Here is a 13844-nt window from a genome sequence, read left to right on the forward strand (position 1 = left end):
GCCAGGCGCCGCCCCGAGGAGGAGCCAGGCCGGCCTCCGCCTCGCCCTCGCCCCGACGCCAGGGCCTGCAGCAGCGCCGGGAAGGAAGAAGGGCGCCCGGGGGCTCCGGGGGGAGGCCAGCAGGCAAGTGGGGGGTGCTCTGGAGGCAAATTGTTGCTGCTGTTGTTGCTGCTGCTGCTGCTGCCCTATGTCCTCTTTTTCCAGGACACGTCCACCACCACCATATTATTATTATTATTATTATTATTATTGCTATTTTGTCTTGCCCAAGGCAGCTCAAAGCAACTTGCATCTTGCAAAGTGACCTGGGCACAGAAACGTTGTTTATGCAAGTTGTTGTTGTTGCTGTTGCTGCTGCCCTATGTCCTCTTTTTCCAGGACACGTCCACCACCACCATATTATTACTATTATTATTATTATTATTATTATTATTATTATTATTATTATTATTGCTATTTTGTCTTGCCCAAGGCAGCTCAAAGCGACTTGCATCTTGCAAAGTGACCTGGGTACAGAAACGTCGTTTATGCAAATTGTTGGTGTTGTTGTTGCTGCTATATGTCCTCTTTTCCCAGGACACGCCCACCACCATATTATTATTATTATTATTATTGCTATTTTGTCTTGCCCAAGGCAGCCCAAAGCAACGTGCATCTTGCAAAGTGACCTGGGTACAGAAACGTTGTTTATGCAAGTTGTTGTTGCTGCTGCTGCTGCTGCCCTATGTCCTCTTTTCCCAGGACACGCCCACCACCATATTATTATTATTATTATTATTATTATTATTATTATTATTATTATTGCTATTTTGTCTTGCCCAAGGCAGCTCAAAGCGACTTGCATCTTGCAAAAAGACCTGGGTTCAGAAACGTCGTTTATGCAAATTGTTGATGTTGTTGCTGCTGCTATATGTCCTCTTTTCCCAGGACACGCCCACCACCATATTATTATTATTATTGTTGTTGTTGTTGTTGTTGTTTAGTCGTTTAGTCGTGTCCGACTCTTCGTGACCCCCTGGACCAGAGCACACCAGGCACTCCTGTCTTCCACCGCCTCCCGCAGTTTGGTCAGGCTCATGTTTGTAGCTTCGAGAACACTATCCAACCATCTCATCCTCTGTCGTCCCCTTCTCCTTGTGCCCTCCATCTTTCCCAACATCAGGGTCTTTTCCAGGGAGTCTTCTCTTCTCATGAGGTGGCCAAAGTATTGGAGCCTCAACTTCACGATCTGTCCTTCCAGTGAGCACTCAGGGCTGATTTCCTTAAGAATGGATGCGTTTGATCTTCTTGCAGTCCATGGGACTCTCAAGAGTCTCCTCCAGCACCATAATTCAAAAGCATCAATTCTTCGGCGATCAGCCTTCTTTATGGTCCAGCTCTCACTTCCATACATCACTACCGGGAAAACCATGGCTTTAACTATACGGACCTTTGTTGGCAAGGTGATGTCTCTACTTTTTAAGATGTTGTCTAGATTTGCCATCGCCTTTCTCCCAAGGAGCAGGCGTCTTTTAATTTCGTGACTGCTGTCACCATCTGCAGTGATCATGGAGCCCAAGAAAATAAAATCTCTCACTGCCTCCATTTCTTCCCCTTCTATTTGCCAGGAGGTGATGGGACCAGTGGCCATGATCTTCGTTTTTTTTATGTTGAGCTTCAGACCATATTTTGCGCTCTCCTCTTTCACCCTCATTAAAAGGTTCTTTAATTCCTCCTCACTTTCTGCCATCAAGGTTGTGTCATCTGCATATCTGAGGTTGTTGATATTTCTTCCGGCGATCTTAATTCCGGCTTGGGATTCATCCAGCCCAGCCTTTCGCATGATGAATTCTGCATATAAGTTAAATAAGCAGGGGGACAATATACAGCCTTGTCGTACTCCTTTCCCAATTTTGAACCAATCAGTTGTTCCATATCCAGTTCTAACTGTAGCTTCTTGTCCCACATAGAGATTTCTCAGGAGACAGATGAGGTGATCAGGCACTCCCATTTCTTTAAGAACTTGCCATAGTTTGCTGTGGTCAACACAGTCAAAGGCTTTTGCATAGTCAATGAAGCAGAAGTAGATGTCTTTCTGGAACTCTCTAGCTTTCTCCATAATCCAGCGCATGTTTGCAATTTGGTCTCTGGTTCCTCTGCCTCTTCTAAATCCAGCTTGCACTTCTGGGAGTTCTCGGTCCACATACTGCTTAAGCCTGCCTTGTAGAATTTTAAGCATAACCTTGCTAGCGTGTGAAATAAGTGCAATTGTGCGGTAGTTGGAGCATTCTTTGGCACTTCCCTTCTTTGGGATTGGGATGTAGACTGATCTTCTCCAATCCTCTGGCCACTGCTGAGTTTTCCAAATTTGCTGGCATATTGAGTGTAGCACCTTAACAGCATCATCTTTTAAAATTTTAAATAATTCAGCTGGAATATCATCACTTCTACTGACCTTGTTATTAGCGATGCTTTCTAAGGCCCATTTGACTTCACTTTCCAGGATGTCTGGCTCAAGGTCAGCAACCACACTACCTGGGGTATACGAGACATCAATTTCTTTCTGGTATAGTTCCTCTGTGTATTCTTGCCACCTCTTCTTGATGTCTTCTGCTTCTGTTAGGTCCTTTCCACTTTTGTCTTTTATTATGGAAATCTTTGTACAAAATGTTCCTTTCATATCTCCAATTTTCTTGAACAGATCTCTGGTTCTTCCCATTCTGTTGTTTTCCTCTATTTGTTTGCATTGCTCATTTAAGAAGGCCTTCTTGTCTCTCCTTGCTATTTTTTGGAAATCTGCATTCAATTTCCTGTATCTTTCACTATCTCCCTCGCATTTTGCTTGCCTTCTCTCCCCCGCTATTTGTAAGGCCTCGTTGGACAGCCACTTTGCTTTCTTGCATTTCCTTTTCATTGGGATGGTTTTAGTTGCTGCCTCCTGTACAATGTTACGAGCCTCCATCCATAGTTCTTCAGGCACTCTGTCCACCAAATCTAAATCCTTAAACCTGTTCCTCACTTCCACTGTGTATTCATAAGGGATTTGACTTAGATTGTATATTACCGGCCCAGTGGTTTTTCCTACTTTCTTCAGTTTAAGCTTGAATTTTGCTATAAGAAGCTGATGATCTGAGCCACAGTCAGCTCCAGGTCTTGTTTTTGCTGACTGTATAGAGCTTCTCCATCTTTGGCTGCAGAGAATATAATCAATCTGATTTCGATGCTGCCCATCTGGTGATGTCCATGTGTAGAGTCGTCTCTTGTGTTGTTGGAAAAGCGTGTTTGTGATGACCAGCTTGTTCTCTTGACAGAACTCTATTAGCCTTTGCCCTGCTTCGTTTTGATCTCCAAGGCCAAACTTGCCAGTTGTTCCTTTTATCTCTTGATTCCCTACTTTAGCATTCCAATCCCCTATTATGAGCAGAACATCCTTCTTTGGTGTCATTTCTATAAGGTCTTGTAAGTCTTCATAGAATTGGTCAATTTCAGTTTCTTCAGCACCAGTAGTTGGTGCATAAACTTGGATTACTGTGATGTTAAAAGGTCTGCCTTGGATTCGTATCGAGATCATTCTATCATTTTTGAGATTGCAACCCAGTACAGCTTTCACCACTCTTTTGTTGACTATGAGGGCCACTCCATTTCTTTTACGGGTTTCTTGCCCACAGTAGTAGATGTGATGGTCATCCGAACTGAATTCGCCCATTCCCGTCCATTTTAGTTCACTGATGCCCAAGATGTCAATATTTATTCTTGCCATCTCATTTTTGACCACATCCAACTTACCCAGGTTCATGGTTCTTACATTCCAGGTTCCTATGCAATATTTTTCTTTACAGCATTGGACTTTCCTTTCGCTTCCATGCATATCCGCAACTGAGCGTCCTTTCGGCTTTGGCCCAGCCGCTTCATCAGCTCTGGATCTACTTGTACTTGTCCTCCGCTCTTCCCCAGTAGCATGTTGGACACCTTCCGACCTGAGGGGCTCATCTTCCAGCGTCATAACTTTTATATGCCTGTTGTCTTTGTCCATGGAGTTTTCTTGGCAGGGATACTGGAGTGGCTTGCCAGTTCCTGCTCCAGGTGGATCACGTTTGGTCAAAACTCTCCACTATGACCTGTCCATCTTGGGTGGCCCTGCACGGCATAGCTCATAGCTTCTCTGAGTTATTCAAGCCCCTTCGCCACGGCAAGGCAGTGATCCATAATTATTATTATTATTATTATTGCTATTTTGTCTTGCCCAAGGCAGCTCAAAGCGACTTGCATCATGCAAAAAGACCTGGGTTCAGAAACGTCGTTTATGCAAATTGTTGGTGTTGTTGCTGCTGCTATAATGTCCTCTTTTTCCAGGACACGTCCACCACACCATATTATTATTATTATTATTATTGCTATTTTGTCTTGCCCAAGGCAGCTCAAAGCGACTTGCATCTTGCAAAAAGACCTGGGTTCAGAAACGTCGTTTATGCAAATGGTTGGTGTTGTTGCTGCTGCTATATGTCCTCTTTTCCCAGGACACATCCACCACCACCATCCTGTTATTATTGCTATTGCTATTTTGTCTTGCCCAAGGCAGCTCAAAGCCACTTGCATCTGGCAAAGCGACCTGGGTTCAGAAATGTCGTCTATGCAAATGGGTGTTATTGTGAATGCAAGTTGTTGTTGTTGTTGCTGCTGCTGCTATATGTCCTCTTTTCCCAGGACATGTCCTCCACCACCATCATATTATTATTGCTATTGCTATTTTGTCTTGCCCAAGGCAGCTCAAAGCCACTTGCATCTGGCAAAGCGACCTGGGTTCAGAAATGTCGTCTATGCAAATGGGTGTTATTGTGAATGCAAGTTGTTGTTGTTGTTGCTGCTGCTGCTATATGTCCTCTTTTCCCAGGACATGTCCTCCACCACCATCATATTATTATTGCTATTGCTATTTTGTCTTGCCCAAGGCACCCCAAAGCGACTTGCCTCTTGCAAAGCGACCTGCGTTCAGAAACGTCATTGTTTGCTGTTACCCGTCGGTCTGCAGTTCAGTGCCAGATTTACGTATAAGCTAAACAAGCTATAGTTTAGGGCAGGGGTCAGCAAACAGGGGGCCGGTCCACTGTCCCTCAGACCTTGTGGGGGACCGGACTATATTTTGAAGGGGGGGGGGGAATGAATGAATTCCTATGCCCCACAAATAACCCAGAGATGCATTTTAAATAAAAGGACACATTCCATCCTTTGCCTAGAGTCATATAGGATGGTAGAATTGGAAGGGACCCAAAGGGTAAATCCATACCTAGCAAATTGCAACTAGTTCCCTTTGAGACCGGTGAGATTAAGTCATTGCAAACATCCGCCACTCATGGGCCAAGGAGAGGGGGGCCGGGAAAGGCAGCTGTCCTCCTCATAAATAAATAAAAATCAATAAAAATACATAGAAAACTGTGGTTCTGCCCCCCAAAAAAACTAAAATCCTGGCTATGCTCATGGCCCCACTGATTTCATTAGGGCCTAAATTTTAATCTGGATCTATTCAACGTAGGAAACCTCAGCTCAGCTGCAAAAAGTACTATTTTGTGGCATATTAAAGACTGCCAGTTAGTTGTTATATTGTCGCACAAACCTGTTCTAAGCATTTAGCGAGACAACCTATGAAGTTTTTGAATCCTTGAAACGAGTTCTATAAATGCTGAGGAACATTATTATTAGTGTTTTATATCCCTTAATAGATTGTCTTTACAGTGGTGCCTCACAAGATGAAATTAATTCGTTCCGCGAGTTTTGTCGTCTTGCGATTTTTTTCGTCTTGCGAAGCACGGTGTCGGAAAAGTTTTGGAAAAGCTTCAAAAATCACCAGTCTTCAAAAACCTCAAAAAAGGCTACCACACCGCGTGCTATGAGTTGCTCCTCGAAGTCAAGTCGCAACTGTATTAACGGTGTTAAGAAAAAGGAAACAAACTTGCAAGACGTTTCCGTCTTGCGAAGCAAGCCCATAGGGAAAACCGTCTTGCGAAGCAGCTCAAAAAACAAAAAACCTTTTCGTCTAGCGAGTTTTTTGTCTTGCGAGGCATTCGTCTTGCGAGGTACCACTGTATTTGTCATGCTTATACCTGCCGACAAATGTTGTGTGTTCTTTGTGCGGGAATCCGCTAAACCGCTGCTGTGTCTTTTTCAGAAGCTGAATGATGCTGATTGGAGCTTTGACACGTCGGACGGGCTTATTAAAGAGGCAGCCCCCCTGGGATACAGGCAGGAGTTTTTGGGGATGGCTTAATGCTGTTTTCAACAAGTAAGTGTGCTGGCCAGAACAACTAAATCAGCTCCCCCAAAGGACACTGCAAATTGAAATCCATTTGTCTTTTAAAGCCCTCTAGGTTGGTGGGCGTCACTGCCTACTGTGGCAGGGAGTTCCAAAGATTAACCACGTGCCGTATGAAGAAGCCCTTTCTTCAGCATTTAGCTTCATTGAATGCCCCTGAATTGTAGCACTGATGGAGAAGGCGAAAAACTTTTCTCTGTCTGCTTTCCCTGTGCCATGCATAATTTTGTAAACTTCCATCGTGCAACTCCTTTCTTGCGTTTTCTCTAAACTGGAAAGCCCCAAACGCTGCAGCCTTTCTCCATAGGGGAGTCCCTCCACCCCCTTAATCGTTTTGCTCGCCCTTTCCTGAAATGTTTCTAACTCTACAATATCCTTTTTGAGGTGAGGCAATCAGAACTTTGCACAGTATTCCAAACATTAGGATGCTGGCAGTTTTATTTTCAATTCCTTGCCTAATGATCCCTAGATAGGGATGCAGGTGGCGCTGTGGTCTAAACCACTGAGCCTCTTGGGCTTGCCCATCAGAAGGTCGGTGGTTCGAATCCCTGCAATTGGGTGAGCTCCCTTTGCTCTGTCCCAGCTCCTGCCAACTTAGCAGTTTGAAAGCACACCAGTGCAAGTAGATAAATAGGTACCGCTGTGGTGGGAAGGTAAACAGTGTTTCTGTGTGCTCTGGTTTCTGTCACAGTGTCCTGTTGCGCCAGTAGCGGTTTGGTCCTGCTGGCCACATGACCCGGAAAGCTGTCTGTGGACAAACGCCGGCTCCCTTGACCTGAAAGCAAGAAGAGCCTCGCAACCCCAGAGTCGCCTTTGGCTGGACTTAAACATCCAGGGGTCCTTTACCTTTAATGATCACTAGGCACGGAATGGACTTTTTTTACGGCTGCCACACACTGAGTTGACATATTCATTGAGCTGTCTACTACAAACCCCAGGTCACTTGCCAGTTCAGACCCCAAAAAGCATATATGTGAAATTATTGCTTGCCCTGACTTGAATCACTTTACACTTGTTTACATTACATAGGCCTAGCAGGGCCCAGTAATAGAAGGCAGAGCAGGTAAGGGGTCACCCAGCGCACCGTTAACCTATGGCACTCACTCCCACAAGAGTTGCTAATGGCCACCCAACCTGAATGCCTGGGCACCACAGTTCAAGAAGGACACTGACAAACTGGAACGTGTCCAGAGGAGGGCAACCAAAATGGCCAAAGGCCTGGAAACGATGCCTTATGAGGAACGGCTAAGGGAGCTGGGCATGTTTAGCCTGGAGAAGAGGAGGTTAAGGGGTGATATGATAGCCATGTTCAAATATATAAAAGGATGTCACATAGAGGAGGGAGAAAGGCTGTTTTCTGCTGCTCCAGAGAAGTGGACACGGAGCAATGGATCCAAACTACAAGAAAGAAGATTCCACCTAAACATTAGGAAGAACTTCCTGACAGTAAGAGCTGTTTGACAGTGGAATTTGCTGCCAAGGAGTGTGGTGGAGTCTCCTTCTTTGGAGGTCTTTAAGCAGAGGCTTGACAACCATATGTCAGGAGTGCTCTGATGGTGTTTCCTGCTTGGCAGGGGGTTGGACTCAATGGCCCTTGTGGTCTCTTCCAACTCTATGATTCTATGAAAATGGGATTGCAAAATAAAAACAAAACTCTCCTTAAAACCAGCTGTTCATCCTCGTTTACAGGGTGGACTATGAGCGGATCCAGGCTGTGGGCCCAGACAGAGCCGCTTCGGAATGGCTCCTTCGGTGCGGGGCACTCGTGCGTTACCAAGGCTTGGACAAATGGCAGCAAGATTACAACGCACTCCCTTCGGGACCATTAGGGAAATATAAGATACAGTCAATTAATGCTACAGAATCTTGCATCATGGCCAAGGGATTCGATTATTTGGGTAAGTAGCTGAAACACTAGGGACGCGGGTGGCGCTGTGGGTAAACCACAGAGCCTAGGACTTGCTGATCAGAAGGTCGGCGGTTCGAATCCCCACGACGGGGTGAGCTCCCATTGCTCGGTCCCTGCTCCTGCCAACCTAGCAGTTCGAAAGCACATCAAAGTGCAAGTAGATAAATAGGTACCACTCTGGCGGGAAGGTAAACGGTGTTTCCGTGCGCTGCTCTGGTTCGCCAGAAGCGGCTTAGTCATGCTGGCCACATGACCCGGAAGCTGTACACCGACTCCCTCAGCCAATAAAGCGAGATGAGCGCGCAACCCCAGAATCGGTCACGACTGGACCTAATGGTCAGGGGTCCCTTTACCTTTTAGCTGAAACACTAAGAGTTTGGATTTGATATCCCGCCTTTCACTCCCCTTCAGGAGTCTCACAATCTCCTTTCCCTTCCACCCCCACAACAAACACTCTGTGAGGTGAGTGGGGCTGGAGAGACTTCAGAGAAGTGTGACTGGCCCAAGGTCACCCAGCAGCTGCAGGTGGAGGAGCGGAGACGCGAACCCGGTTCCCCAGATTACGAGACTACCGCTCTTAACCACTACACCACACTGGCTCTAACCAGCTTGGTCCGTCAATATTCCCAATATGCCACACACCCCTGTCCACCAGCACTCAAAAAATTTGAAATGTACACAACTGGTCCAAAAAGGTTGTTGAAATCGGGTTTAGATCATTGCCTGCTTATACAGGTCGCACTGTGGAACATAGACCCAGCCCTTTCTCAGGTGGTGAAGTCTCCACAAGGAGACTTTATCACTTGCATGGGCAAAACCTGTAGATCTTCAGGCCGGTTGTGTGTTGCAAGTCCCCCTCCTTGACGTTCTGCCTGTTTCAGACGGCCTGGAGCACGTTGAGGAAATCCGGCTTTGCAAGTGCATGTACATCTACGACGAGTGCTTGCAGCGGCTGAGCCAGACGCCCAACCTGCAGAGAAGCCTCCTGCGCCTGTGGATCATTTCCTGCGGGAACGTCACGGACAAAGGCATCATTGCGCTGCATAAGCTCAGGTATGCAAAGCCGCCAAGGGCAGCCCTGCATTTCACACTGCAAGCGTGTTTGCTGCTTCATGAACCCTGTTGTTCTCGCAACCACCAACGGAAAATGTGGGTGACTTACAGGAGCCCTGCTGCAGTTAGGCTCCGAAGATTCCTTCCTTTGGCTACCACGAAAGGCGTTTTCCCCCAAGCCAAATTGTTGGAGGGGACAAGGGAGGCACACTTTCAGAATAAAAATTTGCTCCTGCCGCATCAATTTTTTAATTAGTGTTGGAAAATGCAACTAGGATTTTCGTCAGGGCCACGGGATGCTCTTGCTCACGTTTTGAAAAGATGTCTATCAATATTCTGCAAATAAAAAAAAAACATTTTGGTCCTGCACTACACTAAAATGTTAAAATGCTTCTTTGATTGTCCTTGAACTTGCCACCATCTCCTGCCGCACCCTTTGAGAACCACTGACTTGGAGGTTATGTTACAATCAAGCAGTATATAAATTTGGTTGGACGAAAATAAAGGGCATCTGTGAATAGCGGGCTTAATGTGTGCCTGTCTTCCAGTGCATTTGCTACATTAAATATTTCTTCTTCTTCTTCTTTACAGTAATCTGGAATATTTGTTTTTGAGCGACCTACCTGGGATAAAAGAGAAGGAAGCCACTGCTCAGACCCTCAGGCAATCATTGCCAGGCTTGCAGCTAGAACTGGACTTGGATTAAAGGCATTGCCACCTCATTGGGCCTCCTAGTCTTTTTAAACCTGTGGAAGTTGTGGAGGTGGAGAATTGCTCAGCCCACTGCTGTCTCTGCAGAATCTCCGCTCTCCAGCCTCTCAAGGGAGGCCTCTGCTTTTGGGAATCCCTTAACAGGTGATGCTACGGCTTGGTCAATGCTAGGCGTGTGATCTGTCCTTAAGCTACTCCCCCCCCCCCACTTCCATAAATCAAGACTACAACACCCCTGGGCCACTTTCAGAAGAGCTCTTTTGTTTTTCAAGATGTTGACTTTGGGTGCTAAATCCTGGAAGTTTGGGCAATCTAAGGTCAAAAAGATTCCTAGAGAGAACTACCATATTTTTCGCTCCATAAGATGCACTTTTCCCCTCCTAAAAAGTAAGGGGAAATGTGTGTGTGTGTCTTATGGAGTGAATGCAGGCGGGAGGCAGGCAGGAAAAGCCCCCATGCAGCTCTTGTGGGCTTTTCCCCGAGGAGGGAGAAGGGCAGCCCCTCACTGACGGGCTGTCATTCTCCCACCTCGTAGAAAAGCCTGCAAGAGCTGCACTCGCTTTAAAGAGCGTGCAGCTCTTGCTGGCTTTTGTGGGAGGTGGGGGAAGGGACAGAGGGCAGCCCCTCAGTCCCTTCCCCCACCTCCCGGAAAAGCCCCCCCGGGCTGCCCTTCTCCCTCCTGGGGAAAAGCCTGCAAGTGCCGCACACACGCTCCACGCGGCTCGTGAAAGGGAGCGCTGAGCAGAGTTTTAAAAAAAAATAAATTCTTGCATTCCCCCTCTAAAAACTAGGTGCGTCTTATGGAGCGAAAAATACGGTATGTACTTCTTCCAGAGATTTTTTATAAATACAAAGTCACCTTAGCCCCCTGTCCCCTTCTGCTTCCAGGCATGGCCAAACTTGGCCCTCCAGCTGTTTTGGGACCACAACTCCCATCATCCCCAGCTAACAGGACCAGTGGTCAGGGATGATGGGAATTGTAGTCCCAAAACATCTGGAGGGCCGAGTTTGGCTATGCCTGGCTTAGACAGACCAAAAATATTTGCTTTGATGCTCTCACATCATCAAGCAGATTATGGCGGTTATGGCAATTTACAGAGTAACGTAAGCGGGGTAGGTGGGGTGGAAATGAACTAGAAGCAACTCCAGAGTAATATGCAGTTTACTGTTTCCTACGCAAGCGTTACAGACATTGGTTTACACCAGGCAAAATCTGGTAGTCGTTTGCCAGAAACATGGCATAGCAAAACTTGGCTACAGCTTCTATGGAGCAGCTCCGATAACCAGCGGATTTTGCAGAGGGCTGATCTTGCAAGCACAACACATAGGTACACATTTCTTCCAGCTGGACCTGTCTGTCGGAGAGGGTGTCGTTGCCAAGGCAGCCATGACACTCTCCTTACGTACGACCGCAGCCCTGGAAGAAGAAACCCCCTAATCACAGTCTGCCTATTGCAGATGAGGCAGGAGCGAAGCCTGAAGGAGAAGGTGAATTCCATACATCCATTCAAATGAATCTAGATCATGGGTAGGCAAACTAAGGCCTGGGGGCCGGATGCGGCCCAATCGCCTTCTCAATCCAGCCCGCAGACGGTCCGGGAATCAGTGTGTTTTTACAGGAGTAGAATGTGTGCTTTTATTTAAAATGCATCTCTGGGTTATTTGTGGGGCATAGGAATCCGTTCATTATTATTTTTTTCAAAATATAGTGTGGCCCCCCACAAGGTCTGGGGGACAGTGGACCGGCCCCCTGCTGAAAAAGTTCGCTGACCCTTGATCTAGATCACCAGGAAAAGAGAATTTTGCATTTGTTCCCTGAACCAGCATACGTGATACCTGGTTGCTATAACAATTATATTATAACACAACCACACAGAGAACCTTCGTGAAACCCAGGAGCGTAATCCAAAAACCTTTGGCTATACAGCCCAAAATTGTGTCTATTCACAGTCAGATTTCTTTTTTGTTGTTGCTTCTTCTCCATTCAAGGATACTAAAGAAATAACAAAGTAGGGCTTTCCAAGTAAGCATGCAGCTGGGGTGGTAAAATCTGTGGCTCGTCAGATGTTGGGGCCACAACTGCCAAGACCCCCGGCTGTTGGCCAGTCTGCGTAGAGCTGATGGGAAATGGGAGTTTCTGAACGTCCAGAGGACCACTGTGTATCCATCATAGTTTCTGCAGCAAGGACTGGGCAAAGCAGTGTTTCTCCAGGAGATGGAAAATAGAAGGGCCACATCCTGCTTGGGTTTGCACAGTACCAGATACTCCAAGAACTGAAGGATTTGCAGGGCAAATTTAGTTGAAGGGCATAACATTGGGAGTGTCAGATCACCATGTGGGCAATCGAGCATCTCTAGGGTCCAGCAGGAAACTCACAATAATAAATACAAGCATGACTAATTGTATAGTTTCTAACCATATAATTCAAAAGTCAGGGTTCCCACCCCCCGGTCCTATTAATGTGTGATAACGCGTCTCCCATCTCTTGCAACCAAATCCTATATTTCAGCAAACATGCTTGCTTATTCCATGGAGGTTTCATTTTAACCCAGGTTATTATTATTTTTAGGAAGTATCATTCAAAGAGACAAACAGAAATTTACAAGTTTAAAAGCAGAGGAAAGACGTTGATTTCTAACCACCCTGCTAGGAGATCTGTGTTTGATGCAAGATTTCACAGAATCGGAGCTCTTTGCATCTTTGACTTCGTCTTGCAGGATCAAACAGCCTGTGCTATTAACTACAAATGCACATGAGAACAGACGTTCTCCCTTCTTCTTTGACACCATGGGATTTTGTGAATTAAATGTATTTGGCATAGCTGGATCCCACCCCCTACCACCCGCTTCCACTCCCAAACAGGCAGCAGACTTTTCTGCTCCCCATGCAGTACACATGATGAGCTCCTGAGAACCCCACACTGATGCAATCACAATTATCCTGCCCCCAACCCACCCCCAAAAGTCCCAGAAAGATGCCGAGTCACAAGTTCCGGACCTTCAGCCGACTCTCTTGTCTCTTGGAGCAGAGATTTTTGTTCTAAAGCTTTGCCATTCTTAACATGGTAATTTCACGGCTCGCTCCATTGTGCACCAACAGAATAATATCCCTTTCTCCGTTCAAGTTCACTTCAAGGCTGGGAATGCGCTGAGGCTGTCCGCGGTAAATCCGGCTTAGCCATGACACCCACACTTTAATTTCTTTTAGATGTTTGGGAAACGGTAGTTCAGTTTCCTTGTACTGCAATAGTACTTCTTGTTATCCAAAGCAGGTAGAATGTTGCTGCTGGTTAACTGGGGCAGGTACTGTAACTAAGAAGAGAGAAGAAAGAGTAACTTGCAGGCAGTTTTCAGTTTAGCAAAGGACAACAATGCAAACTGTTCTGAAAATGACACAGGAGAACGGGCAGCTGGGGGCTGGATCCACTCTTTTTTGGCGGTGCTACAGTGGTACCTCGCAAGACGAATGCCTCGCAAGACAAAAAACTCGCTAGACGAAAGGTTTTTCCGTTTTCGATTTGCCTCGCAAGACGAATTTCCCCTATGGGCTTGCTTCGCAAGACGAAAACGTCTCGCGACTTTGTTTTCTTTGTCTAAAAACAAAGACATGTTTTGTTTATAAAGTTAATTTATTTTCCCTTCAATTTTTGAACTGCTCTTTACAGTATGTGTGACTTTAAAGAGCAGTTAATAAACTGTTGTTGTACCAAATTTGGCTTTGTTTGGACTTTTTTTGACCATAGGAACGCATTAATTGATTTTCAATGCATTCCTATGGGATTTCGTGCTTCGCAAGACGAAAAATTCGCTAGACGACAAAAATTGCGGAATGAATTAATTTCGTCTTGCGGGGCACCACTGTATTTTATTTTTTTTAAAGATATC

General features: G+C 46.0%; 2 protein-coding genes across 4 annotated transcripts in view; one reads left to right on the forward strand and one right to left on the reverse strand.

Annotated features, from left to right (window-relative positions):
* Positions 1–6: 6 nt before the first annotated feature.
* Positions 7–9970, forward strand: DMAC2L (distal membrane arm assembly component 2 like). Its single transcript, XM_077934485.1, has 5 exons — positions 7–123; positions 6143–6256; positions 7976–8184; positions 9077–9248; positions 9840–9970. The coding sequence occupies exons 2-5, from the start codon at positions 6150–6152 to the stop codon at positions 9952–9954; spliced, it is 603 nt and encodes a 200-aa protein (XP_077790611.1). The 5' UTR covers positions 7–123; positions 6143–6149; the 3' UTR covers positions 9955–9970.
* A 1133-nt stretch (positions 9971–11103) lies between these two features.
* Positions 11104–13844, reverse strand: part of CDKL1 (cyclin dependent kinase like 1) — a 32945-nt gene continuing 30204 nt past the window's right edge. For all 3 annotated transcript variants that reach the window (XM_077934673.1, XM_077934613.1, XM_077934642.1), the window contains exon 11: positions 11104–13271. In XM_077934673.1, coding sequence (XP_077790799.1) covers positions 13164–13271 — 108 coding nt within the window. In that variant the 3' untranslated portion in view covers positions 11104–13163. The remainder of the gene's footprint in view (positions 13272–13844) is intronic.

This window comes from Podarcis muralis, chromosome 1, assembly GCF_964188315.1.
Source record: "Podarcis muralis chromosome 1, rPodMur119.hap1.1, whole genome shotgun sequence".
Classification (NCBI taxonomy): domain Eukaryota; kingdom Metazoa; phylum Chordata; class Lepidosauria; order Squamata; family Lacertidae; genus Podarcis; species Podarcis muralis.